This window comes from Gadus macrocephalus, chromosome 12 (genome assembly GCF_031168955.1).
Source record: "Gadus macrocephalus chromosome 12, ASM3116895v1".
Lineage (NCBI taxonomy): Eukaryota > Metazoa > Chordata > Actinopteri > Gadiformes > Gadidae > Gadus > Gadus macrocephalus.
Window position 1 is genome coordinate 7,925,457 of NC_082393.1, and position 27,506 is coordinate 7,952,962.

The following is a 27,506-nucleotide window of genomic DNA, read 5'->3' on the forward strand; positions in this document are numbered from 1 at the left end:
CGATAGTGTTTACATGTGGTCGATAGGGTTTACATGTGGTCCATAGTGTTTAAATATGGTCGATAGTGTTTAAATGTGGTCGATAGTGTTTACATGTGGTCGATATTGTTTAAATGTGATCGACAGTGTTTAAATATGGTCGATAGTGTTTAAATATGTTCTTTTCACTCACTCTCCACCTCATCCCTAACTCTCCACCTCAAGCTGGTGTGTAGTGAGCGTTCTGGCACCGATTGGCTGCCGTGCATCACCCAAGTGGGTGCTACATATTGGTGGTGGTTAGTGAGGTCCCCCCTTCACTTTAGGCGTCTTTGAGTGTTATTAATTATTATTATTATTCATGTTTAACCTCTGTTTTCCTTTTATTCCTAGTCTGTTTTACATAGTTTTGAATGATGACTATATGCTCTGTAAGGTGACCTTGGGTGTCTTGAAAGGCGCCTCTAAATTAAATGTATTATTATTATTATTATGCCTAAGGGTTCTTTTATTTCAGCTCATGTACCAAACATAAATGTTCTGTGGCCGTGTCCCTGAAGATTGTGTGTGGTAGCGCGAAGTTCCTTGTCTACCACCTAATTAATTATCAGGTTAATTAGGTTGCATTCAAGTCTTTATTGCGTTCACGCATTGGCCTTTTAGATGGCTTTTTGTGTTGTCATCTTATTTACGTAAGACACATTTTCTGTGTGTGATCGTTACACAGACCTTGTGAGGTTTGTGTGTATGTGTGAAAGAGATACAGGTCATACTCAGAAAATAAGAATATCGTGCAAAAGTTCATTTATTTCAGTAATTCAACTTAAAAGGCCAAATTAATACATTATGTAGACTCATTACATGCAAAGTGAGATATTCCAAGCCTTTATTTGTTATAATTTTGAAGATTATTGCTTACAATTTATGAAAACCCCAAATTCAAAATCTCAGAAAATTAGAATATTGTGAAAAGGTTCCATATTGTAGGCTCAAAGTGTCACATTCTAATCAGCTAATTAATCCAAAACACCTGAAAAGAGTTCCTGAGCCTTTAAATGGTCTCCCAGCCTGCTTCAGTAGGATTCACAATCAGAAAGATTGGAGAGGCACAGAATGCAAGATGCTTGAAGTCCAGTGTGAAGTTTCCACAGTATGTGTTGGTTTGGGGAGCCATGTCATCGGCTGGTGTTGGTCCAATGTGCTTTATTAAGACCAGAGTTAACGCAGCCGTCTACCAGGACATTTTAGAGCACTTCATGCTTTCTTCAGCGGACCATCTTAATGGGGATGCTGACTTCATTTTCCAGCAGGACTGGGCACCTGCCCACACTGCCAAAACTACAAAAACCTGGTTCAATGACCATGGGATTACTGTCCTTGATTGGCCAGCAAACTCGCCTGACCTGAACCCCATAGAAAATCTATGGGGCATTGCCAAGAGAAAGATGAAAGACATGAGACCGAACAATGCCAAAGAGCTGAAGGCCGCTATTGAAGAATCCTGCTCTTCCATAACACCTCAGCAGTGCCACAGGCTGATAGCATCTATGCCACGCCGCATTAAGGCAGTAATTCATGCAAAAGGGGCCCAAACCAAGTACTGAGTACATATGCATGATTATACTTTTCATAGGGCCAACATTTCTTTATTTAAAATCCTTTTTTTACTGATTTCATGTAATATTCTAATTTTCTGAGATTTTGAATTAAGCCATAATCTTCAAAATTATAACATATAAAGGCTTGGAATATCTCACTTTGCATGCATGGAATCTACATAATGTATTAGTATGACCTTTTAAGTTGAATTACTGAAATAAATGAACTTTTGTACGATATTCTAATTTTCTGAGTATGAGATGTTCCTTGTTTACCATATAAGGTCATAGTTAATAATTAGGTTGCATTTAGGTGTATATTCACGTGTTTACCATTTCAAAATGATATGGTTGTTCGGTTTTCTGGCAAAATACATTCGGGCAGGGTTTTGGCTGTTTGGGCGGTTTTTAGACTAAATTGCCAATCCGATCTAGCAACACTGATTGCGCCCATGTTTCCGAAAGTGGGGCCTCCACCCTTTCCTCAGAGGAAAGGGTGTAGAGCGGCGTAAAGCGGCAATATTTGAAAATGGTGATTGTTGTGTTTGTTTAACGCATTATTAGTGTGATTATGGGTATCGAATAGCAACCTTTTGCTTGAATGCTGGTGCCCTGAACATTGAACTATAGATGGTCAGATGGTTTCTGTCGATAGGGATGTTTGTTGTATTATGCAAATATCAGTTCAAGTTTGCAATGTGAATTCTTTCTCAATTCCGTTGAAATAATGTAATGGAACTGGAAGGCATTTGTTAACATTACTACTGTGGTACTAGCTTTGGAATCCGAAACGAATGGAACATCTGAGCTGTGGGAATGCTGAATGGTGTGAATACTAGATAGAGAATAATGCCAAGCCAAAGGATCCAAAATATCCTAAGAGAAAAAATTAAGAGGAACAAAACCAAAAAACCAACCTGTCAGTCTAGATAGATCGACTGGTTTATGTGGTAAACATTATTAAGCCTATACCAAACCTGAACCGGTATACCACATCAGCTGACCCCTTCCTCAGGCCCGCCCACTGGCTCCACGCCGAGGTTAAAGCAGGGAACCAGCAAAAAGAGTGTTGTCACACTGTAATCAGAGACACACATTATATCATCAGTGTGCATCAATATTATGGAAACTTGCACATAAAGAAAGTATCCTCAATCAACAACACAATGACTAAAGGGTCCTTCAGGCTCACATAATGTGATAGACAAAAATGGCAGCTTGCACTTGATTTTAACATATCATTTTGTGTGCTCGAGGTTTAATCATAATGAGAAGGCTTTGGATGTTGGCTTCAACATGTTGCACACAAGAGGAAGGCCTTTGGAAAGTGTGTGGTGCCTCATTTGAAGTTTAGATTGAGTGCTTCTCCAGGGGGGACGGAGAAAGAACTCATTGAAGACAGGCAGTGAAAAGAAGATAGAGCTACATCCTGAGCAGCGGTCAGTCTTTGATTCGTTTAAAGCCCCCAGTATAAAACCAGAAGGGTATATTCCAACTGTGAGAATTGGAACATATAAAGACCAATAAAGCCCAATTCAGACCAAAGATTCGCCTCGCAACGACTTGCAACGAGACTGTTTTGGAATGTCGCAGGGGAAAAGTTGCAGCAGTGTGAACTGGTCGTTGCAGCGCGGCTGATGCCGTCGCAAGGAGTCGCCAGAGATTGAACATGTCAAATCGCCAGGTCCAGTTTTAGAACACAACAACGTACCTATTTCTCTTCAACCAATCAGGACACAGCACAGAACAACTTGTACGTCACACGGCCTTACTCCGTCCCGGTCATGTACTGTCCACAGTAAGCCCAGTTCAGAAGCAAATAACTTTGAATGCTACGTTTTTTTACACAAAGCGCCATCATCAAAAAGAAAAACAAATACTTACTTAAATAAATAAAGCAAAGGTGATGCATTTTTAGGTTTAAGTATTGCTAGAGTGGGAAAAGGATGTAAAAATGCAATGACACACAGACCTTAGAATCTGATCAAAGGCTTTATTTTGGGCTATTAATGTCTTCAGAGGTCACATCATCCACGAGGGCAATTAGCTCAACGTCACACTAATGATTAACAATATTGTGTTCAAGATTGTATAATGCCTTCACTAACAAAAATCAACAAAATAGCAAACCAATGTTGCTTGTAGTCAAACACAATTGATAGTATCTTTCTCTACTATGCTACCTAATTTGGCGTCCTTAACCATGTTATTCCAACAAAACTGTAATCTTGTAAATTTGGTTAATCATCGCATCGATATGTGCCCAGAATCATTACGTCATGGAAACGAGGAATCATCACAAAATCCTCAAACAATGATTAAATGGTCCTCTGTCCCGGCTTAGATTCCCAAAATCTATTTATTATAACAATTATGTATCACTGATGCTCTGATGCAACATGTTTAATTATGAAAAAGGTTTGGGATAATGGATTCATCGTGGTTTGGCACACAGGCGGAAGGGCTTGGGAGAGTTAGTGGTAGCAAACACGGGGTCCACACTGAGCTTTTCTCCAGGGGGGGCAGAGAAAGAAAACCTTTGAAGGAGGGAGGTGAAGAAAAGATACAGCTCCATCCTGGCCAGCTGTTCCCCAAGACACACCCGCTTCCCTATGAGGACACACACACACACACACACACACACACACACACACACACACACACACACACACACACACACACACACACACACACACACACACACACACACACACACACACACACACACACACACACACAATTATACATCAGGGCCCTGTACCACGAAGCTCGCTTAGAGGGTTAGCGAGGTATGTTGAGCTCCAAGCCTGGGTTAGTTGTACCACGAAAGTCGATCTCTTTTAGCGTCGCTGTATCACCATGGTGACTTATGCTCGCAACCAAACCTGGTCGGGAGCAGTTTTTCGGCGTCTAGCCGGAGATCGGCTACTTAAATCGGTGTGCGCAGCTTCCTAGCCCCTCCTCTGACAATGGCGTCACCATTTGTGGGTGTTCCCGTGGACCCCGGCGCACTTCTCGTACAGGCGTCTCTCCGGAGACAGAGGGTTTTACAGGACAGAACCGATCCCTTGGCATTGTCTGACGATATTCAGATTTCAGACTTTATTGTCATTGTGCAAACAACGAAATTGGGGTTCTTCATGAGAGATACAGATTCTCATCAGAGGGTGTTCGTTATTTGATCGTCCTTTTGGACCTTATGTAGACAATGATTACTGTTGCGCATTGTGTCTCCGTGACAGTGAGCTAGAGTGGAGGTAGCGCGTCAGTCTTGAATTTCTGCGCGGGGGGTTCGACTCCCAAGTGATGCAAATGTATGTGAAGCATTAAAAGTTCTAATTCTCATGCATATGGAATACTTATTCACTAAAGCTTATGGAATTATGTTTTTGTGCTTATTTCGAACTTGAACCCATATTTTCAAGGCCGTGATGGCACCACATCTATGGGGGTAAAATGCATGATGATAGACCGGCAAATTTGAACCCCGGTCGCTGGCGTTCGGGTCTTATACTAATCCACTACGCTACAGTCGCTACCTCTCAGCGGTCGAAAACATGCGATACATTTCTTAAATAGGGTGTATTTAAAGTGAATTCCCTAAATGATAGAATAAGGCAGGATGGACGTTGCTTATGCATTTTTAAATCATCATCATTCTATTTGGATTAATGGCGAACAATTCTGCATTTGGCATAGTTATTTTACAGACAATATGCAGAATCTTTTCACTTATAGGCCTACTCGTATAGACTGCTTGATCTATCGTAAAGGTGAGAAAAAGGACGCAAAAAACGCCCCTTTCACGTGAACGCGCACTGAACCTAAAGCGGAAAACCTGGTTCTACTAATTGAATCTAAAGTGAGCTTCGTGGTACCATTTAACTCTGATTGCGAGTTGCGGGTCTGTCGAGCCAGGTTTTCCGAAGAAAGCCTGGGTATGTTCAGCGAGCTTCGTGGTATAGGGCACAGGTAATGTTGGATGCAATTATTTATTTCATTGTAAAAGAGAACAACAGAAATAATGCATTTCCTGCAAAAAATGTGACTAGGGGTCCTGCGCTTACAGATGACGTATCGACACTTGACGTATCGACACAAACCAACCGACAAACCCGGAAGGGACGTTTATAAACGGGGCTCAATCATGGACATAAAAAGAAGGCTCAATCCGTTTTAGTTTTGATTTCATTGAACGCAGCCCGTTCTTTCGCATAACAAAGCCATTGGAAACACGTCTTAAAGCACTGATGCATCTGTAACCCAGTTCCTGTTAGGGACTCTTATGCTGAAGGAGGAGAACGGAAGTGTCTGCGTGTGGGTCGCTGTTTTGACTGTGTGTTGGGAGTGCTGGAAATAAAGTGGATCGCCCCGTTCAGTGAATGGAGTTAACCGATTCTTCTTTTATATATAACCCAAGTATATGCATCAATAATTTGTACATTAGATTATTATTCATAGATTAGAATACAAAAGGAGATCGGAACGAGCATGCGCATTTAAAAGACAGCGTTTAAAGGAAGTGCGTCATTATTGCGCATCTAGGACCCCGAGTCGATCTGGCAGCCGAGTCAATCTGACACCCACACCGGTATGAAACTAAAACTATGATTCTGAATAAAATTTAAATGATATCGAAATTCTGTCTGAATATTATTGAAGATACAAGTGTGTAGATTTGTTAAATGGTTTGAACGAAGGTAAACGGTTGAAAAAGGATTTAGTTACGTCTTCTGCCGTCCTCCTATTGACTCCCATGTTAATAAAAAAGATAGTATTTTAAAAGTAGAATATCTTAAAAAGTATAAAATATTTAAAAAATCTGAAAAGAAACGAGCGATTCCAAGCTATTCTGAACATTTTAAAATTTGAACAGAGTTTCTAGGTGAAGAATTGAGGAAGGGGATAGGTCCCAAAATTTGTAGAGAATAATAAAGAGGAAAGAAAGAAATTTTTAATAAATCTTCTGAAGAACAATAGTTGAGCGCTGCATGCAGTGTCATGGTTTTGAATAATGTTTTTTGCACTTTGGACTTTGGCGGCATCAAGTGGCCGTACATGTGTTATTTAAGTAAGTAAGTAAGTTTTATTTATAGAGCACATTTACACACAGCATACACTGACCAAAGTGCTGTACAATAAGATAAAAATAATAAAAATAATAATGATAATTAAAAATAATGTAGAAAGAAAGAAGAAAGTAGTGTCTGTTCCCTTGCTTTGCCAATTAGCCCTGTCACCTGTGTCTTGTTGCTCCGGTCACATGACCAATCAAGCCATGCATTTAAGCCCTGCTTTTGCCTATGTTCAGTGCTTAGTCTTTGATGTGCCACGTTCGTACTCTGACCGAAGCTTGTCTTGTCTTGGAAATTATTATTGATCCCCTATGTTTTGACCGCTTGCCTGCCCTCTGGATTACCCACTTGGATTTGCCCCTTTGGTATGACGTTTTGGACTTTTGTCTTTTCTGTTGGTTTTTTGCTCTTTTTGGATTTTGCCCTCGTTTTGGAATTTGATCTTCTGTGTTTTTGCCCAAAGACTTTTTGTAATAAACAACCGTTCAGTTTAACCCTCTCTGCACTTGAGTCTATACCCTTCCCTTTTGTTAACTGGGTTCAGAGTAGAACTGTGGATTCACAGATCCGGGCTCGATCCCCAATTCTGACATGCAGCACTCACCTAATTAGAAATAAGTTATCAAATCGATTTTCTCTAAGTGAACAACTGTGGGAGGAGATGGGTGGACCACAATGCCCCTTACATCTACCTGTTCACATTAAATGAATCATCATCAAAATAAAATCGTAAATTCAATGGTTCAGTGGTGTACTCAAAGTTGTATGGATGCATACCAGCTGAAAAGGGCAGGAAGGCCTCTCTCTTTCTAGCCTGGCCGTCTTGGTCAAGGAAGTGTTGTGGGTTGAAGGAGTGTGGCGTTTCCCACATAGTCTCATCACGTAGAACCGAGTTCAGGGTGGCCATCACCACGGTGCCCTGTTAGAGGAATTATGGCAATAAAGAGATCAGATGGGACCATTTCAAAATAAAGGTTGATCAAACTAATAATGGCTTTGGAATGGGTTTCTACCTTTGGGATGGTGTAATTTCCAAGGGGGGTGTCCCTGTTAGCCATACGGGCAACATTGAGAGGTAAGATGTTACCCATCCTTTGGGTCTCTTGTATGACAGCGTAAGTATAGGGAGTGCTGTCTCTGTCAGACATGGAGGGTTGCCTGGATGAGCCAACTACGATATCTAGTTCAGCCTGGACCTTCTCTACATGATAAAATAAAAGTAGAGGATGTCAATATTCATGTACAATATGAAATATCAAAAATTTCAATATTAACGAAACCAGTGCAGTCAGCAACCCAGAACACGGGGCTGTTTATTTAACAAGCTATGTACCGTATATAATTCTTTTTTTTTTTTTTTTATATTTCAAAATAAAAGTAGTTGTATGTGAGTTAACTCATGATTAAATGCACTTTTAAAATTATATTTTAAATCCACTCCAATTGAAGTTAAATGAGATTATCAAATGACACATTATCATTCACACCAAATAAACATAATAAGCAAAAAGCAGGCCAAGAGATCTTTAGGGAGTTTTATTGTATTGAACCCCAACCCAGTGTGGGTTGAATATGAAACTTAATGAACACCACAGATTTGGGAATTGTAAACAGGCAGTTAATTAGTACAATTGTAAACCAACAGTTACTACAAGTGTAGTTAAATTCAAATAAGTAGCGCCACAGATTTGGAAATTGCAAGTTAGCACATAATTAACGGGTTAACTTACCCCGCCCTGATTAAAATAGTATTAGTAAAAGTAAACAATATACATTCAAAGGCTGGACGGATGGAGGGATGTCGCATCTAGCGTTCATCTTTACCGCCTATTCCACCGGCAGATTCTCACTTCCACCGGCAGATACTCACTTACTTTGTATGTCAGGGTAGTAGGCCATGAACAGCAGTCCCCAGTGCAGAGTGGTGGTGGTGGTTTCAGTCCCGGCGAAAAATAGGTCCAGTGAACAAATACTGAGGTTCTCTAGGTCAAATCTTGATTCAGAAGCCTCATTCTACCAAGAATCCGGCAAGAAAACATACAAACACCAAAATAACATGAATTTTAGCATTAGATTTAGCATTAGGGTTAAGCCCCGTTCACACTGTACACCTCCTTCGACGGATGACGGACGTGCCTGGAGAGTTGAATATTTCTCAACTTCTTGACACAGGCAACTGAGCCGACGGAATGGATGACCCACAATGCATTTCAAGAGCGCCCCATGCAAAGTCAATGAGATCCATCGACAAGTACAGTGTGAACGCGGCATTATACACAGGTATGTACTTTATATATAGTTAGTTTATGCTCCACGTGAACCTCCTAAGATGGCGCAATTGGAATGGTTCGCTATCTCGGCATATTGGGCAATATCCCATGATTGAGATCTCAAACTCGGGATATTGCGTGACGGTCGTTTCGTCACGGTAATAAAGACAAATAAACCACTAATAAAAAAACATAAATCCCAGCAAAAATTGTTAGCTTGTTTATTTTTGGAGGGTTCACGTGTAGTATATACTCAACAATTATTTACCTCAGGCTGCGTGAATAGTGGGGCATAGCCCACTATTCACTTTGCCTTCGCCGAATAATTGTTAAATAGCTTCCAATTATATATGTAAAAGCCATTCATTGTATGAACCACGGTGGTGACTATATTAGCTTCAGTGGTGAGCTATGTTACACATGTTTTTTTCGTAGACTATTTCATTTTGTTATTTCATTAGGCATTTTACACTGCCAAGCCGGTACGGTCACGGCACGCCCTGCAATTTCACTGCCTTGCCTGTGTAAAACCAAGGGGGTATAATACCCCTTCGTCAAGGAGCCGGCTTTCTTGTGCAGTGGAGTAGGCGGGCATACCCACGGAGAGCAGACCTCTTTAGAATAATTTGCATACTCTGACTTTTTATTTTATTTTTTATTCAAGCCACTCGCATGCAAGAATGGGTATACATCTGAGTGTATGCTACAAACGCAATTAACTATTTAGTGCAAGTGCAAAAATGCCAACATAGTCTTTATTTTGCAAAGCACTTTTTTTTTTTTTTTATCCCTACCAAAGCCTCATAACAAAAAGTTCCTCAGGTACTCAGAAAATGGCCAGACCTTTAGACAGCAGCCACGCAACAGCACTATAATAGAAAGCCCTAGTGAAAATCACTGAGCTGAGCTGTCCCTTTTAACAATATGTGAAGCAACTTGGTCATACCCACCAGAAGTGAACACATGCACATACCTTGAGCATTTCTGTCAGGAAGCAGTCGATGTAGTCTCTGGGCAATGAGGGGTCATGATCCACTCTGTGCTCTTTGACCCGCTCTTCAATAAAGGATATAAGTCTGGCAGACAGAGTTAACACCCTCCTGTGAGGTCCAGGTAAATGCTTCACCAGCCATGGATACATGTTGTACATCTACAGAGAACACAGAGGTTTTAGACACACAACGTCTGCCATTCAGCACGAAGAATGAATCAAGACCTTGCAATTCATCACATTGGAGCTGTATAAGTAAAAGCTTTACCATTGCCCCTACGCTTCCTTGTAGGATCAGCATTTCATTGAAGTCATCAATGATCGTCTGATGCTGCTTCTCAGTGTACTCAAAGCGTTTCCCAAACACCAAACAGCAGATGATGTTGGACACCGCCTTGGTCACCCCCATTTTCGGGTCGAATGGTGCTCCTAACAATATTTGGAATGAAGCTATTCAGATGAGTTGTGCATGTAGAATTAGAGTAAGAACGTTTTTGGCTGGGTGGCTCAATAGCAGCAATATTCAGAAGCCTGATACATTGAGGTTACCCCACTTGGCTTCCCATGTTGTCAAGTTCACGGTTAAATTCAACTTTCAATTAATTAATATGCATACATTAACTTGTAAAATATACATCTGGCCAACATTACAGCCTTTATTAGGCCAAATAACTCAACCCATAGGCCTACCTTGCTGCTGAGCGAAGGCCTCAGTCAGGTACTGGCACTCCAGTTGGATTGACGGTTCTAGACTCTTTTTACCCAAACCAAAGTCTCTGAGTGTGTGCAGGGCAAATCTCCTCTGCTGCCTCCATTGGTAACCATTTGACATCACCAGACCTGTTGGAAATGCATTCAGAGATTTGAGTCGGAATGTGTGTAATTTAATCTAGCTCATACCTTAAAATCATATATTAGCCTTGATCATAAAAAAAAATCAATGATCAAAGATCGAAATCAAAGATTTCAATGATCTTATCTTTCAAATCCCATCCTGTTACTGATAGACTCAAGGAAATGTAGGCCGGCCCGTACCTCTCCCTTTGTTAACAAGGATCCATACCTTCAACTCTGAATTAAGTTTTTGAATACTGAGGGCCCTATCTTGCATCCTTTGCAACTGGCGCAGAGCGTTCTTTTCCGTCCTGCGCCACGCGTCGGTAAATTAAGGAATGATCTTGCGCCCCAAGGGGCGGTTCGGCAAAAGGAGTAGGCGTGTTCTGGCGCAAACGTTCCCTGGTGCTATTTTGCAGTTTCAGAAACCACTTGCGCCACAAACCAGGAAATACCTGGTTTAATGTCAGTGGCGCGTTGTTCAAATGCTATTTTAAGGGCGCATGCATAATGTTGCTTGTGCACCTCGCACATACACTTTGCTTCTCTCATCTACCTAGTAGGGATGGGTCCGAATATTCGATCATTCAATTATTCGTTCCCGAGGGTCGAAGTCGATTTTTAACATTTGGACCGTTAAGATTTTTTCCCATTTAAATAAATAAGAATTAACGAAAGGTACTAATGTTGGACAGGTATCCAAGGGCATTATCCCGCTTATACCAAGGTCACTTGCCAAAGAAAATAAATGAAGACCATTCATTTATAGGGGGATTATTTGTTTATCAACACGGCGGATGTGCGCGCAGAATGATCGCCATAAGAAAATTTGATTGACCGGTTGCCATGTTTATCTCCGTGCAGTAAATTTGCAGTTGCGGTGTTAATTAGCGATGTTGTCAGCTTACTGTTACATTAAACTGTAATCAGAAAATGCGGTTATATGCTAGTATAGACCCTATAGTATCTGTGGTATAAAGGCTCGGACGAATTTCAAATGATAAATACGTACCGTGGTAAAGTTAGTTTTATATTGGACGTTGGATATTCGACACATTCGAAAAATCAATTTAGCACTGGCTTCGATGGACGAATTTGTGTCAAACCAACTTAGATGTGTTAATACAAGGCCTACCTATGTAAAACAACGCTTATTTTTAAAAAAAAAAACGTTAAATTTTATAAAAAAATGTAATGTTAAAAAAGGCTATAAATCTATTATGCGGCTTGACCTTTTGACCTACACATATCAAAACACATCTGGTGAACTCAGCTAACTGCCCCACACATAACACAAAGCTTATTTTTTCCAAAAAGTCACCTTTTGATTTTATACTATTTTTTTAATGTTAAAAAAGGCTATAAATCTATTATGCGGCTTGACCTTTTGACCTACCCATATCAAAACACATCTGGTGAACTCAGCTAACTTCCCCACACATAACACAAAGCTTATTTTTTCCAAAATCCCACCTTTTGATTTTATACAATTTTTTTAATGTTAAAAAAGGCCATAAATCTATTATGCGGCTTGACCTTTTGACCTACCCATATTAAAACACATCTGGTGAACTCAGCTAACTGCCCCACACATAACACAAAGCTTATTTTCTCAAAATACCTACCCTGTGATTTTATATATTTTTTTTACTCTCAGAAAATGCTATAAATCTATTATGCAGCTTGACCTTTTGACCTACCCATATCAAAACACATCTGGTGAACTCAGCTAACTGCCCCACAAATATATATAAAATCACAGGGTAGGTATTTTGAGAAAATAAGCTTTGTGTTATGTGTGGGGCAGTTAGTTGATTACACCAGATGTGTTTTTGATATGGGTAGGTCAAAAGGTCAAGCCGCATAATAGATTTATGGCCTTTTTTAACATTAAAAAAATAGTATAAAATCAAAAGGTGGGATTTTGGAAAAAATAAGCTTTGTGTTATGTGTGGGGCAGTTAGCTGAGTTCACCAGATGTGTTTTGATATGGGTAGGTCAAAAGGTCAAGCCGCATAATAGATTTATAGCTTTTTCTGAGAGTAAAAAATATATATAAAATCACAGGGTAGGTATTTTGAGAAAATAAGCTTTGTGTTATGTGTGGGGAAGTTAGCTGAGTTCACCAGATGTGTTTTGATATGGGTAGGTCAAAAGGTCAAGCCGCATAATAGATTTATAGCCTTTTTTAACATTAAAAAAATAGTATAAAATCAAAAGGTGACTTTTTGGAAAAAATAAGCTTTGTGTTATGTGTGGGGCAGTTAGCTGAGTTCACCAGATGTGTTTTGATATGGGTAGGTCAAAAGGTCAAGCCGCATAATAGATTTATAGCTTTTTCTGAGAGTAAAAAATATATATAAAATCACAGGGTAGGTATTTTGAGAAAATAAGCTTTGTGTTATGTGTGGGGCAGTTAGCTGAGTTCACCAGATGTGTTTTGATATGGGTAGGTCAAAAGGTCAAGCCGCATAATAGATTTATAGCCTTTTTTAACATTAAAAAAATAGTATAAAATCAAAAGGTGACTTTTTGGAAATAAGCTTTGTGTTATGTGTGGGGAAGTTAGCTGAGTTCACCAGATGTGTTTTGATATGGGTAGGTCAAAAGGTCAAGCCGCATAATAGATTTATAGCCTTTTTTAACATTAAAAAAATAGTATAAAATCAAAAGGTGAGTTTTTGGAAAAGAATAAGCTTTGTGTTATGTGTGGGGCAGTTAGCTGAGTTCACCAGATGTGTTTTCATATGGGTAGGTCAAAAGGTCAAGCCGCATAATAGATTTATAGCATTTTCTGAGAGTAAAAAATATATAGATTTATAGCCTTTTTTAACATTACATTTTTTTATAAAATCAAATTGTGTTTTTTTTTTTAAAGAAATAAGCTTTGTTTTACATAGGTATGCCTTGTATTAACACATCTAAGTTGGTTTGAAACAAATTCGTCCATCGAAGCCAGTGCTAAATAGATTTTTCGAATGTGTCGAATATCCAATGTCCAATATAAAACTAACTTTACCACGGTTAAATACGTACGCTTCATGTTGAAAGTATAGACCGTCGCGATTCAGCCTTTATACCACAGATACTGTAGGGACTATAGCATATAACCGCGTTTTCGGATTACAGTTTAATGCATTTTTCACAATTTACCAGCTCTTGTTTTGAGGGCTGAACAGACAATATGACTGGAACTACTTAGCAGGTAGTTGTTGTTTTGCGTGATTTCTTGTCGATGATCCATGGCTGCCTTTGTGAATGTCGGCACACATCGAATAATTGATTATTCGTTCATGCCAACCACCAATTATTTGACCATGAAAAATTGGAGCTATTCACATCCCTACTACCTAGCCACACATTCTTGGTAAATTATTTGGGAAAGAACAGCTGATAGGCCTACAGCGGTAATAAGTTGTACTTTTAAATCAATGCATCTACAAACACCGTACAGCAAACCGTATTTTCTTCACACAGACATTGTGTACATGCCCATAACTTTTAGGATTGATGATGATGAGTATTTGATCGTGAGAAAACATTGTTTTACCGCGAGTAAGTGTTAAAAAGAATGAATGAATGTGGCCGTGCGTGTATGTGAAAAATAATTAATGAATGCGGGCGCGCGAGTGTGCGTCCATCTGTTTAAACACACGCAACTATACACGTAATGCATAATACAGTCCAGGGGATGCATGCATAGGCTATTAGGAACACGATAATGCATACAATCAGGGTGCAAACTACGGGGGGCCTGGGGGGTCTCAGCCCCACTGAATGCGATATGAGCTCCCCTGAAAACATGATTTGTGAAATTTTGGGGGGGTCTCTAAAATATTGGCGAAATGCTGTTTTTTCCCATGCATTTCCTTTTTGTTTTTGTATTGCATAATCATGGATCACGTGTAAAATGTGGCTATTTTTAATGTATGATTTGCGCATGAGGGTGATTCTTCATCTTCATAAAGATACCGGCCTGCATGCAATTTTTGTCCTCACTGAAGCGTGGGGGCGCTATGTCTTAAACGTCACTTAAAATCAGACATCGGAGAGCCGCTGGACCCGGGCAATTTCGTATTACATGTTTTGCAGTCATGTCTAAAAGAAAACAGGGAAACCTACTCACAAATTTCGGATTTACAAAGAAGTCGAAGACAAATGACTCTGAGGAGCAGCAAGAGGCGAGTTCTTCGGCAGATGCTAGCTTGGGGACAACCGACACCACCACCGCTGCACTTGCGGGGACTGCTGCCGGTGAAAGCCTGCCAACAGCCGACAGCTCAGAGGCCGCTAATGATGGTGACATTGCCTGGCCCACCACTAGTGACATGTCTCTCCGCTGAAGTTTTAATTAGAGAACCTGTAGTTCACGGAGTATGTCTCTCATGCAAGCCAGATCCATTTATATATATTAATATTTCTGTGAAAAATACAGCATTTTTTCTCAATTGCGCCCAGGTCATGTGACCTTATGACTAAACAGGCTGATTAAGACACACCTCTTTCTATTAGCTTTGAATGGTCCTTATAATAATAAATAACAAATAAGTCAATATAAATAACGCAACCAGTCAGAATTGCCTTTTAATACTCATTTTTATTTGAAAACCGGAAGCTGGTCTTCTCTGTGCAGTTACCGTAAGGGCCCTTACATAGTCGACGCAACGCTACGCTTACGCGTCCAAAAGGCTACGCGACGCGACGCTTCGGCCGCCATTAAGCGTCGAAGCGTAGCAAAACGCGTCCTCCAAATTTTTGATACGCAACGCGCCGATCCATGCAATACCAAGCGTTGTCGGTGGGGGCGATACTGCAAATATTGTACATTATTACTACTATAGGTTATATTTACAGAAGAACATATGAGAGGATGCGGGAACGTGATAAGAATGACTTGACGTCTCTTTTACCAATTATCTGTGCCAATTTATGCGAACCCTTCCACAGGGTCAAAGTGCTATTTTGATGCGCGACATCAGACAGCTGATGCGGGATTTTGAGCCATTTTAATGATCTTCTTGTCACCCGATATTCGTTCTATTGCTGGCCTTATTTGTTTTAGAATTAGCCTATTTGAATTAATTACGTAATGTTTTGTGTTCACGTTCTATGTGAAACATAAATGTTCATGTTCTGTGTGAAACATAAGTTCAGTAGCCTCTTTGAGTGAATGAAATTTGAAAGCGTGAGTGTGTAGTGAATGAAAAATGTGTGCGTGTATGGTGGGACTATTTTCTGTATTTGATAAATAAACCCCTTTTCTCTAATAATGTTGCCTACCATATAATTTCTGTGGACATTATGCGCTATAGCTTAAAGCCTTTGGCTGTAGGCCTACACTTAAATAATTCATTCATCTGTCAAGGCAATAGCTCGTTGTATAAACATTTTATATGGATATGAATTAATGAGTTTGACGTAAACCAAATTAGGTAACTTGTGTAACATGATAACTAATGAATCAAAAGTCATGCTTCCAAGTGACCAATGTATATACATTTATTGGTCAGTGCGCATACTAGGGCTGTAACGATACACAAATTCACGATTCGGTTTGTATCACGATTTTTGACCCACGGTTCGATACATCCCACGATTCTTTTAAATTTAAAAAGCATTTTATTTATACAACACTTAAATACCAATTATCTTAATGTAACATTTAATAACAAATAATTTGGAACACTGAACAGATTTGAACCGAAAGAATACTATTAAAGTATAGCTAAATTAATAAAGAAATAACCGAAGATTGCAGTTGGAGGATGCTTTTTGCTGGTAGGCATAATAGGGCCCCTTTAACTGTTTGGTTGGTTTATTCAAATATCCTTATTAGCGCTTCTTATTAGGCTATGTAGCTTAAATAATGACATAATCAGGCCGTATAGAATGCAACATGTTTAATAGCCTAACTTTCAATAGATGAGGAAAAACATGAACGTCGCAATAACGAGGCATAGTGTTACGAGTAGCATATGTGTGTGCGGGAGAATGGCAGTGTGCGTATGCGTGTGTGAGTGACGTCAGCGAGTGAGTGGACGAGCGAGGAGAGCGAGCGGTAGCGCGTGTGTCTAGTGAAGAAGCGAACGAGTCCGGTAGAATAAAGTGAGAATAAAGCTTGGCCCACTCTGGATGAATGTCGTTCATATCGCATATGAGGACTTCGACGGCTGTGGAGAAATGCAATCCTCCATAGCCACGGAGAGCTGTGATCACAGAGAGGGCATCTCGTCACATATTTACGGCATCGATAGGAGGGGGCGCTGTCAGCAGACTATTATTTAGACAAATTATTAGCAAATTTCAATCGGACAATTTCACCGAAGAGTTAGAAAGGGCATATCGCGCTTCTGCCTTCTCACACCGCGAGACAGGTTCGTGGCTTTGAGTATCGCGATTTTCGGTTTGATACGCGTATCGTTACAGCCCTAGCGCATACCCAATCGTAGCACATTGTACTGGTGGGGAAACACGCCAGCATCTGACAAAAAATAATCTGCCAGCTGCTCCCTGACAAGGGCCGGTTTTGGTGAGTCGGGAAGATATCGGATGACTCGCGAAAGGAGATCATCAAACTTTGGCGCCGACATCCGAAAATACTGGAAATGCCTCTCCTCGTCCATGCTTCGCATTGGAAGCACCAGAGAAACAAATTCCCCATCATGATCTCGTGTGGTATTTAAAGGGCGCACATACCACCGCCTATCTCTGCGCTTCATTACTCTTCTTCCGTAGCCACTTTGATCGGAACGTCACCTGGAACGTCCCCCCGCGAAAACACCGGTGACTCTGCTGCCACCCATGCCGTGAGTGGTGTATTGCATGTCATGCATTGCCCGCGACGTTCGCGTATGCTGTGTAGACTATGAAAGGAAGCGCGACGCTCGCGTCACTCACGTCGTTTACGCGCGTCGCTCGCGTCGACTATGTAAGGGCCCTAAAGGTCGCAATATGGGCGGACGTAAAATGTAGTGGCTGGCTCGACCGCAGTCCGATTTGATGCGTGTGTGGAGGGTTGGAGGTGATATGTGCTTATATATGCTGACATAAGGCAAGTAGGCATACAGGCTTGTAATAATGGATGTGTTTTGAGTAAGGGCCCTTACATAGTCGACGCGAGCGACGCGCGTAAACGACGTGAGTGATGCGAGCGTCGCGCTTCCTTTCATAGTCTACACAGCATACGCGAACGCCGCGGGCAATGCATGACATGCAATACACCACTCACGCCATGGGTGGCAGCAGAGTCACCGGTGTTTTCGCGGGGGGACGTTCCAGGTGACGTTCCGATCAAAGTGGCTACGGAAGAAGAGTGATGAAGCGCAGAGATAGGCGGTGGTATGTGCGCCCTTTAAATACCACACGAGATCATGATGGGGAATTTGTTTCTCTGGTGCTTCCAATGCGAAGCATGGACGAGGAGAGGCATTTCCAGTATTTTCGGATGTCGGCGCCAAAGTTTGATGATCTCCTTTCGCGAGTCATCCGATATCTTCCCGACTCACCAAAACCGGCCCTTGTCAGGGAGCAGCTGGCAGATTATTTTTTGTCAGATGCTGGCGTGTTTCCCCACCAGTACAATGTGCTACGATTGGGTATGCGCACTGACCAATAAATGTATATACATTGGTCACTTGGAAGCATGACTTTTGATTCATTAGTTATCATGTTACACAAGTTACCTAATTTGGTTCACGTCAAACTCATTAATTCATATCCATATAAAATGTTTATACAACGAGCTATTGCCTTGACAGATGAATGAATTATTTAAGTGTAGGCCTACAGCCAAAGGCTTTAAGCTATAGCGCATAATGTCCACAGAAATTATATGGTAGGCAACATTATTAGAGAAAAGGGGTTTATTTATCAAATACAGAAAATAGTCCCACCATACACGCACACATTTTTCATTCACTACACACTCACGCTTTCAAATTTCATTCACTCAAAGAGGCTACTGAACTTATGTTTCACACAGAACATGAACATTTATGTTTCACATAGAACGTGAACACAAAACATTACGTAATTAATTCAAATAGGCTAATTCTAAAACAAATAAGGCCAGCAATAGAACGAATATCGGGTGACAAGAAGATCATTAAAATGGCTCACAATCCCGCATCAGCTGTCTGATGTCGCGCATCAAAATAGCACTTTGACCCTGTGGAAGGGTTCGCATAAATTGGCACAGATAATTAGTAAAAGAGACGTCAAGTCATTCTTATCACATTCCCGCATCCTCTCATATGTTCTTCTGTAAATATAACCTATAGTAGTAATAATGTACAATATTTGCAGTATCGCCCCCACCGACAACGCTTGGTATTGCATGGATCGGCGCGTCGCGTATCAAAAATTTGGAGGACGCGTTTTGCTACGCTTCGACGCTTAATGGCGGCCGAAGCGTCACGTCGCGTAGCCTTTTGGACGTGTAAGCGTAGCGTTGCGTCGACTATGTAAGGGCCCTTAGTCCTCGCTCTGAGGCACGCGCAAGCCCCCCCACCCACAATATAAGTGAGCCCCCCCGAAAGCTGCGGTATAGTTCGCACACTGCATACAATACTGATAAGAAACAATGTTTATAATGTATTGCGTATATCATTAAATAGAACCACAGTTACCGCATATCATATGTTATATCATATAAGTTTTCTTTGCCGAAATTTATTTGAGGACTCAGTATTTCTGAAGTTGTGGAAGAAAACCTTATTGCTTGGGTGAATTAGGCCATATTATTTGGCCATAAACTGAGCCATTTGAAGTTTGAAATTCATGTGCATCTGTCTCATCGGAGACTGCAAACGCGCTGTCAAAATATCAACTCGTCAGATTCAAATGCGCTCATGGCTCTAAAAGGGGATGGGAGCTGGCACTCTCATTGGTTTAATGCACGTTACGCCCAAACCACACCTACGGGTAATTAGGCTACTTCAGACCAACCCTTTTTAGATTTGCGCCGGGCGCAAGAGTAATTTTCTGCGCCGGTAAACTAGCGACATAGAACCGCCCACAAAGCTACTTGTGCTTGGCGCTTCTCACTTGCGTTTCAGACCGTTAAAATAGGGCCCTGAAAGTCTCTAATTATTGGGAGGGGCTCAATCTTTAACATTGTGACTTAGCTTAGTAGCTGAAGAGATTAATTAGTTTTTTAGTTTCAACTTGTCCAATGTTTTCATTGCAAACATCACTACAGAATGAACCTCATCCCAGAGAGTCTCGCAGATCTTGTTACGTTCGTATGAAAATAAAGTTTAGCTAGGTAGGCTCCAGACATGCGCAATGAGTGCGTGGGCAGTGTGTGCATGCCAAGCAGGTGGGTGGACATACCTTTGGATCCAATCGCTTCATACAACAATGGCAGATATGGGCGATCCACATAGTCTTCCCCTCTCTCGACCAAGGCTTCCCTCACAAGCTTGTATCCGTTGACAACCACGACCCATCCAACCATGATTCGAAGACTAAAAATTGGTCCATATTTCTCAGCAAACTGAAAGAAAATGTTATAAAGATGTAATTTTAAAGTGTCAAACTTTACAGAGACAACATTGGGTCAGTCAATAGAGACGAGGGACAGTGAGGGGCCGTTGATTGATTTTATTTGACTTTGATTTTGATATAAAATATGAACAGCACTCTTTCATACATTAAAACACATAGTCAGGGATGACACAATATAGCCCGAAGGCTTATTTCCATTGTGGTCCCTGTGGGGCAGGAGAAGAGGGCAAGTAGCAGCAAATCACATATCAATCATTAAAAACATTTACACAATTACATAGAAATTACACACACAACAACGATCATAATTAAGACATGCCTTCTAAGCCAATGTTTCAAAGCCTGTTTAAAACTGCCTATGTTTCTGAATGACTGGAGTGTATCAGGTTACCTGTTCCAAAGTGTAGTTCCAGCATAAAGAAAATAATCTTCGCCCAAAATAGTCTCAAAAAATCAATTGAGCTGCCTTTGAACTTCACTTACTCAGTTAAAAAAAATTCTGAAATATTTGGGCACATCCCCATAAACAATCCTCTGTATCCTACACAGCTGTATCTAAGATACACAATCCTCTATTTTCAACCATCCTGACCTCTCAAAGTGGGAAGATTTGAGATGAGTTCTCATGGGGAGGTCAAAAATAAGCCTAACTAACTTATTTTGCAAGGTCTGAAGCCTATGTTTCAAATTCATCGTGACACCATTGTATCATGAGCCACACGCATGATCATAATAAGGCTGAAATAAAGCTCCTGCTAAAATTAACATTGTTTTTTGATCAAGAAAAAAAAAACTGATTCTTTGATTTATTTTGGTGATTTCCTTTTGAGCCTGACCTACACTAGATAAGTGGCAATCTAATACACAGCCAAGATAACTGACTGATTCCTTGGCTGTATTTCAGAATCTCCAGCTAGGACCTTTTGCAATTCGATCCAAAGAATATGGACTCCCCCATGTTTTACCCAAGTGAAGTGATAACCTGTCAACTTTTTTTTATAACATTTAGAAGTTCTGCGCAAATTGTTCTTTCAATAACTTTTTTATCCTTGTGAGAAACTACCAGAGTCATCTGCCTATACAAAAGATTACAAGAACAAACGGAAACACACTTTTCTGAAAACTGTGGCCTTTACTAGGAACCTCGATTAGTGGGTTAGCAAGGTATGTTGCGTTCAAAGCCTGGGTTAGCTTGGACACGAAAGTCGATCTCTTTAAGCATCGCTTAAAGAGCGTATCACAATGGTGACTCAGGGCCTAAACACACCGGCGCCGAAGCGGCGCGTCAAAAAGTCTGCCCCCATTATTCCGGATGTATTAGCCCACACTGGTGCCGACTAGCCGCGCGGCAGCGCGCCACGACGCGCCGCCCAACTAGGCTTCACGCCAATGTTCTATTCCAAAGCGTCGCCGCCCCTGAAAAAGCGCTTTTTAAAAGCTGGTTCGTACATCCCGGGTCCCGTAGGCACCTCTATATCTACTCCTCACCACTGGATGTCGCCCTCTTTTGTTTGTGAGAAACAATTACTAGAATGGATGAGGAGAGACTGGTCTTTGAGGTGGAGAAATATGCCGAATTGTATGACCAAAGTTCCCGTCATTACAAAGACAACTCCAAAAAAGACATAGCTCGATCCATAGCTCTGGAGATTGGCTCTTCAGGTGAGAAATCAACAATGGTGGACTAAGTACACAAAACTTTAACCTTTAATCAAGTCACATAATATGGCTAATCACACCATGTAGGTAGAAACCAGATTACTTGTAATATATATTTTTTTATTGAAGGCAAGGCAACTTCATTTATCTAGCACTTTTCATACATGAAGCAGACTCAAAGTGCTTCACATAGAAACATTCTCATGCAATAAAATAGATAAGTAAAAGAAAAAACAGGCAAAGTTCAAAAATGCATTGTCATGTAATAACTGTCTCTCTGGTATCAGATCATGAATTAACTGTCTCTCTGGATTTAAGGAAAATAACATTAGGTGTCTCGAGCACTCAAATAAAATAGACTGGCTACCGAGTCCAGCACAGCAATAACATCACTGTATTTATCCCGAGGGATAAAAAAAAATTATATTTATATATATTATGCAAGAGTATTTATACCAGAGAGGGATAATAACTAAATTATAGGTCATCATGACTAGGCTACACCATACGGTTCTGCCATTGCACGCTTCCTAGTGGCAAATTGAAATATTGGCGGTGCCTCTCAGGATCTTCATGGAGCTCCTGGACCAGATTGTGGTATACCCCCTGTTCTTGTCTCCGTTCATTGATGGGGTGCACCCAAACCCTTCGTCTTCTCCTTGCACGCCTACGGCGCAGCAGAAGAAAGGCAGCCACCCTCTGTCTGGCAGCAATTCTTTGTTCTGTTGAAATAAAAAAAAACTCAATAAAATGTAAAAGAGCTTGTGTTCAATTAAAATGGATAACTACTGGCTGCATACATGTAAATGTGTGGCTATGTTAAGGCTATATAGCTGGATAGATAGATAGCTACTTTATTGGTCCCAATGGGGACCATAAAGCCATCCAGTAGCTCAATACAATAAATACACACATAACAATTGGCCTTTAAAGGTGACTGCACTATATACTAAAAAGGCTTAATAGAAGGTCCTGCGCATACGGAGATTGTTGATGCAGTAGATGAATAATTGCACAATATAAAATAAATAAGAAATGACAGTAAATAAAACGATTAAGTGCCCTACAAACTAAGTTGGTCTGCTGCTTGAAAACATAATTTTTCAAATTATTCAGCCAAAAAAGATGGAAGATAAATAAACTATGCTGCAATAGGCTACTCACCCATCGTCTCTTTGTTGCGGTTGATCGACAGGTGACTTCCTGATTATACACTGCAGCGCGACCGTCGTGCCGCTTCCTGTTGGTGGCGGCTTTTGACGCGCGTGAAATGCGCGCCGTAGCGCGGCGGCGGCGGTGTGTTTAGGCCTTTAGGCTTCAGGCCACTGTTCAATCAAATTCAAATGTATTTGTATAGACCTTAATCCCCATTACAGTCTCAAAGGGCTTAACAGGCCAAATATTTCAACCCAGTCTCACGGAAATATGTGACACTATCACGTCCCGTCATTTAATCTATTCATTCTTGATCTGGGACACGTAATTTCAATCTTTTCGTGCCAAAAGCACAAATTTCAAACTCATTTGAAAAAGAAGAGATGAAGCAGATACCTTTTTTCCGTTGCGGTATGCGCACCTGCATTCAATATATCTGTGAATTGTCACAATTTCCCAGAATCATAGGTGAAAGTAGAAACAGGTGGCCAAAAGCTGTCATATTGTTAGAAATTTGTGCTTTTGGCACGAGAAAATTTAAATTACGTGTCCCAGATCACGAATGAATAGATTAAATGACGTGACAGTGTCACGTATTTCCGTGAGAGTGGGTTGAATATTTATGACACTGTTCTATTCCCTGCCGCCCCTGAAAAAGCGCTTTTTAAAAGACGTTTGATACATCCCGGCTTGATACAAGGTCCTGTATGGAGATTGTTGATGCACTAGATCAAGGGCGTAGGAACCGGGGGGGACGGAGGGGACGTGTCCCCTCCAATTTTCGAGACAGGCGCATTTGTCCCCCCCAAAAAATTATACCGCAATATATATATATATATTTTTTATATTTTACTCGCTTTTATTTTGAAAGCGCAACACAGCGTCTTGTCACCTGCCCCATGTATGGCAGCGCGCAGGGTTGGGGGCGGTTGGAAGTTATAAGGACTTCAGGCTGGAAACGCCTTCGAATCGCTGCCTAGAAGAAAAGTTGCCTGCTTTCCATCGGGGACGTAAGCGCCGCTGTCACCGCTGCTGATCGCTGCCAGCCTGCTACTCTAATCGCGTGATCTCGTGATCTCGCGTGAATACGTCTCACTCGCAAGACAGCCATAAGCTGCCGCATCCCATCAACGGCTCAGACTGTTTGAGATGCGGGTGTCTGCAGCTAACGCAACAGGTTAGAGCTGTTCAAATGAAAAGACAGCAGTAGAATAGCTGAGAAGTTTTAGTGTCCTCCGCAGGCTCAAAACCTGGCTCCGGTCCACAATGTCTCAAAACAGACTCAACCATGTTGCTGTCTGTCATGTCCATCAGGATAGACTTGACTTACTGACAAGAAGTCAATTTGCAAGCATTTCGTGGCTGCAAATGACAGGAGAAGAAAACATTTTGGCTCTTTTGCCTAGGCCATAGTTTTTCAACCTTTTGTGTGTCACGGCACGTTTGACACTGTTGGATAACACTACAGTGCTATCTAGCTTTTATTTGTATCAGTATACACACTAATTTATATTTATCAGTTCATTACATCCATTCTAATGTCGTTTTCGTTTGCCTTCACACACCAATCAGTTAGTGGAAATGTTCGAATAATATCACATAGGCCTACTCGAGATTAAAAACAAGTTACATTTACGTTTCCATTTAGGGCATTTAGCAGCCGCTTTTATCCAAAGCGACTTACAATAAGTACATTTGTCATAAGAACTGCATCAATATATCGCTGTCGGTACAGAAAGGATGTTGATAGAACCGTTGGTGTATATGTTAAAATTCTTGATGCTGTTTTTCCCTTTAACCTTAACCTTTGCCTGTGTGTTCATTGAGGCATAAGATAGGCTACAACTAAGAAAATAAAAGGTATTCAGAAAATACGAATTCAAATTTAGATCAATATTTTTCACATGTTATTTATCAGTCTACAAAACTGTATGATAAGGCCTGCAATTAAATAATTGATTTGATATGTAGGCTATCAGTTCAATACTGCCATTCAAAATGTGTTTTCCTTTACAAATGTATATTTTTAGAAGAATAAAATACATTTGTGAATGTTTTGCAGTGTAGTTCATTTATGACATATTTCTCTTCGAACCATCAATTAATCTGTCAGGTTTCCGATATGTGTCCCCTCCAATGTTAAACACGTTCCTACGCCCCTGCACTAGATGAATAATTCCACAATGCAAAAGGAATGAGCAATGAAAGTAAGGGGCGTATCCTGAACACTCTTATTTCGGAAGAAGGTAAGGTTTACAGTAGGCCTACACGTAAAGGCCAATTTCCACCGGAATCGGCACGGAAGCGGCACGGAAGCGCCACGGCAGCGAAGCGGCTGTGTTCCGTACTGCAATCCCCACTGGAAGCGGCACGGACACGTTCCGACAGATGGCTCAAGACGTGCATAATTATAATAAGTATTCATACAATATTATTCACAAGTCATTCAAACCATATATATTATAATATACATTATAATATATATATATATATATATATATATACATAGGCCTACCTTATAATCAACCATACACATAACCCATTAAATACGGTAGACCTATGATTTCTAGATGTCATGGCAACGTCCACTCGCGACACTGGACTTGCGAGGCATCGACGCGGACTTTCAATTCTTCTTTGCCACTGACTAGCTATTGATACCATACCATATAGACTGTATAATATTACAATACCCTGTGAATTGCATAAGGATCGATGTGAGCTCATGAATATTCATGCGAAAAGGGCTGTAGTCGTGTTCTGAGACACGGCAGCGAACCGGCAACTTTCAGAAATAGAAGAGGCAAGTATCGTAAACGAAGTGCCGGGTTGGGGACGGTTCCGTGCCGTGCCGGTTCCGTGCCGATTCCAGTGGAAATTGGCCTAAGAGCTTCCGAACTTCCGAGCTGTTTTGAAGGCGACATAAGTTTGTTTTTGCTCGTGACGTAAATAGCACAATTGCACTTTTTAGACTTTTAAAATACAAATAATTGTGGTCTAAAACCAACCTACCTGGTCGAAATTCAGATGTAGCTTGGAGGGCTCGACCCGGTGTGCGTCCCCAATAATAGGAAGAGCCCAGGGTCCCGGAGGAAAATTCCTCGGTTTTCTATGCTTAAAATAGTCAGCAAGAATCAAGAAAACGAAGAGAAATAATAAAACACCTCTCGCGTCCATCCAATTCAGGGCTAATATTTCAGAAAACACCGCCATTACTACAGTGCCTAGTCGTATCGGTGTATTGAGAATGGAAGCCCTGGGGTCCAATGTACAGTACACCTGTCCGCCGATCGGTGCGGCTCCCGACCGGATTCATTGTTCAATGTTAATCACTATGCAGTTATTTTGCGTCATTGGGGTTCACATTTGACTCCCTTCTGGTAGCCTAAATGTACTGATGTTTACCGTTTATATTTACTTCATTAACTGAATTCAAACGTGGTAACGTCTTCATGTTAGGCCTATGTTAGATAGCCTACTTTCTGCATTAACTGCGATTTTTTACTTTTGTGGGTTTTAATTAAATCTAATCTAAATAAGCGTGTCATCGTACAGCATTGGTCTGACAAAAAGTATACATACTTGGCCTGAATTACATTTATTTATAATAGTTAGGCCTATCTATTGTTTTATATAATCCTATTGAGTTATGTATCAAAAGCATGGGGATAGCCAGCTATGAAACCCTGTCGCATCTTCACATGGTGGACATGCGCAGTGATGACATGGCGGGAGTCTGTTCCGTCTGTTCCGTCTGTTCCGGCACACTCTTCGTAGCCCTACCTGGCGTACATGGGCCTTTTGCTTGAAAGAAGTCTTCAACCGCTAAATCTGGAACAGGTAATAGGAACACCAATAAGGGCACCTCAATCAAAGAATTAACTATTACAATCATTTAAAACAATTTGACAGATAAGTAGAGCTTTTTTGTTACATACACTACAATGTTTGTTTATGTTTATTTTAATAAGGCAAATTGTTGTTTCCTTTCTCATTAACAACTGCGGGCAGATTTGTTTTTATTTATTACTCACAGGCCTTAAATTGTATATTGTGGCAACCCGGCACAGTGAGCGAACTACCTCCTCCCAAGCAGGACACCATTTCGCGGGGAAAAACCAAAAAGCCATGTTTAATTCCAAACTCAAACATAAAGTCTCTCGCTGAGGAAACACAAAAGAGAGTAAAAACCTGGGAGGGATCAACGGGCCCATGCTTCGTGGGTGGAATCCCTGTCACCCACGAGGACCGGTCTCTTACATGAGCAACATGGCTGGGAGAGCCCAGAATGAGTGGAGAAGCAGGCTATTTAAGCCCTGCTCTCCCTCAGGTGCTCTGCATCTCCTTAATTGGCCCGGGCCGGGTGGCCACAATGTGAAAAATGATAGCCAACCCTCGACCACTGCTGCATTTCTGCATCATAAAACGATATAATCCC

General features: G+C 40.9%; 1 protein-coding gene and 2 long non-coding RNA genes across 3 annotated transcripts; 1 reads left to right on the plus strand and 2 right to left on the minus strand.

The window, feature by feature from the left end:
- The first annotated feature begins 1,787 nt into the window (after nucleotides 1-1,787).
- On the plus strand, nucleotides 1,788-3,917 carry LOC132469201 (uncharacterized). Its single transcript, XR_009528371.1, has 2 exons — nucleotides 1,788-3,229; nucleotides 3,262-3,917. It is a non-coding gene; the product is annotated as an uncharacterized LOC132469201 (long non-coding RNA).
- On the minus strand, nucleotides 3,551-26,391 carry LOC132469195 (cytochrome P450 2J2-like). The gene is made up of 9 exons (XM_060067132.1): nucleotides 26,081-26,391; nucleotides 20,081-20,243; nucleotides 10,604-10,753; nucleotides 10,182-10,342; nucleotides 9,896-10,072; nucleotides 8,527-8,665; nucleotides 7,666-7,853; nucleotides 7,430-7,571; nucleotides 3,551-4,187 (listed from the first exon to the last, which is right to left on the minus strand). The coding sequence occupies exons 1-9, from the start codon at nucleotides 26,279-26,281 to the stop codon at nucleotides 4,012-4,014; spliced, it is 1,497 nt and encodes a 498-aa protein (XP_059923115.1). The 5' UTR covers nucleotides 26,282-26,391; the 3' UTR covers nucleotides 3,551-4,011.
- LOC132469198 (uncharacterized) lies at nucleotides 20,535-23,796 on the minus strand. The gene is made up of 2 exons (XR_009528369.1): nucleotides 23,078-23,796; nucleotides 20,535-22,635 (listed from the first exon to the last, which is right to left on the minus strand). It is a non-coding gene; the product is annotated as an uncharacterized LOC132469198 (long non-coding RNA).
- Nucleotides 26,392-27,506: the final 1,115 nt, after the last annotated feature.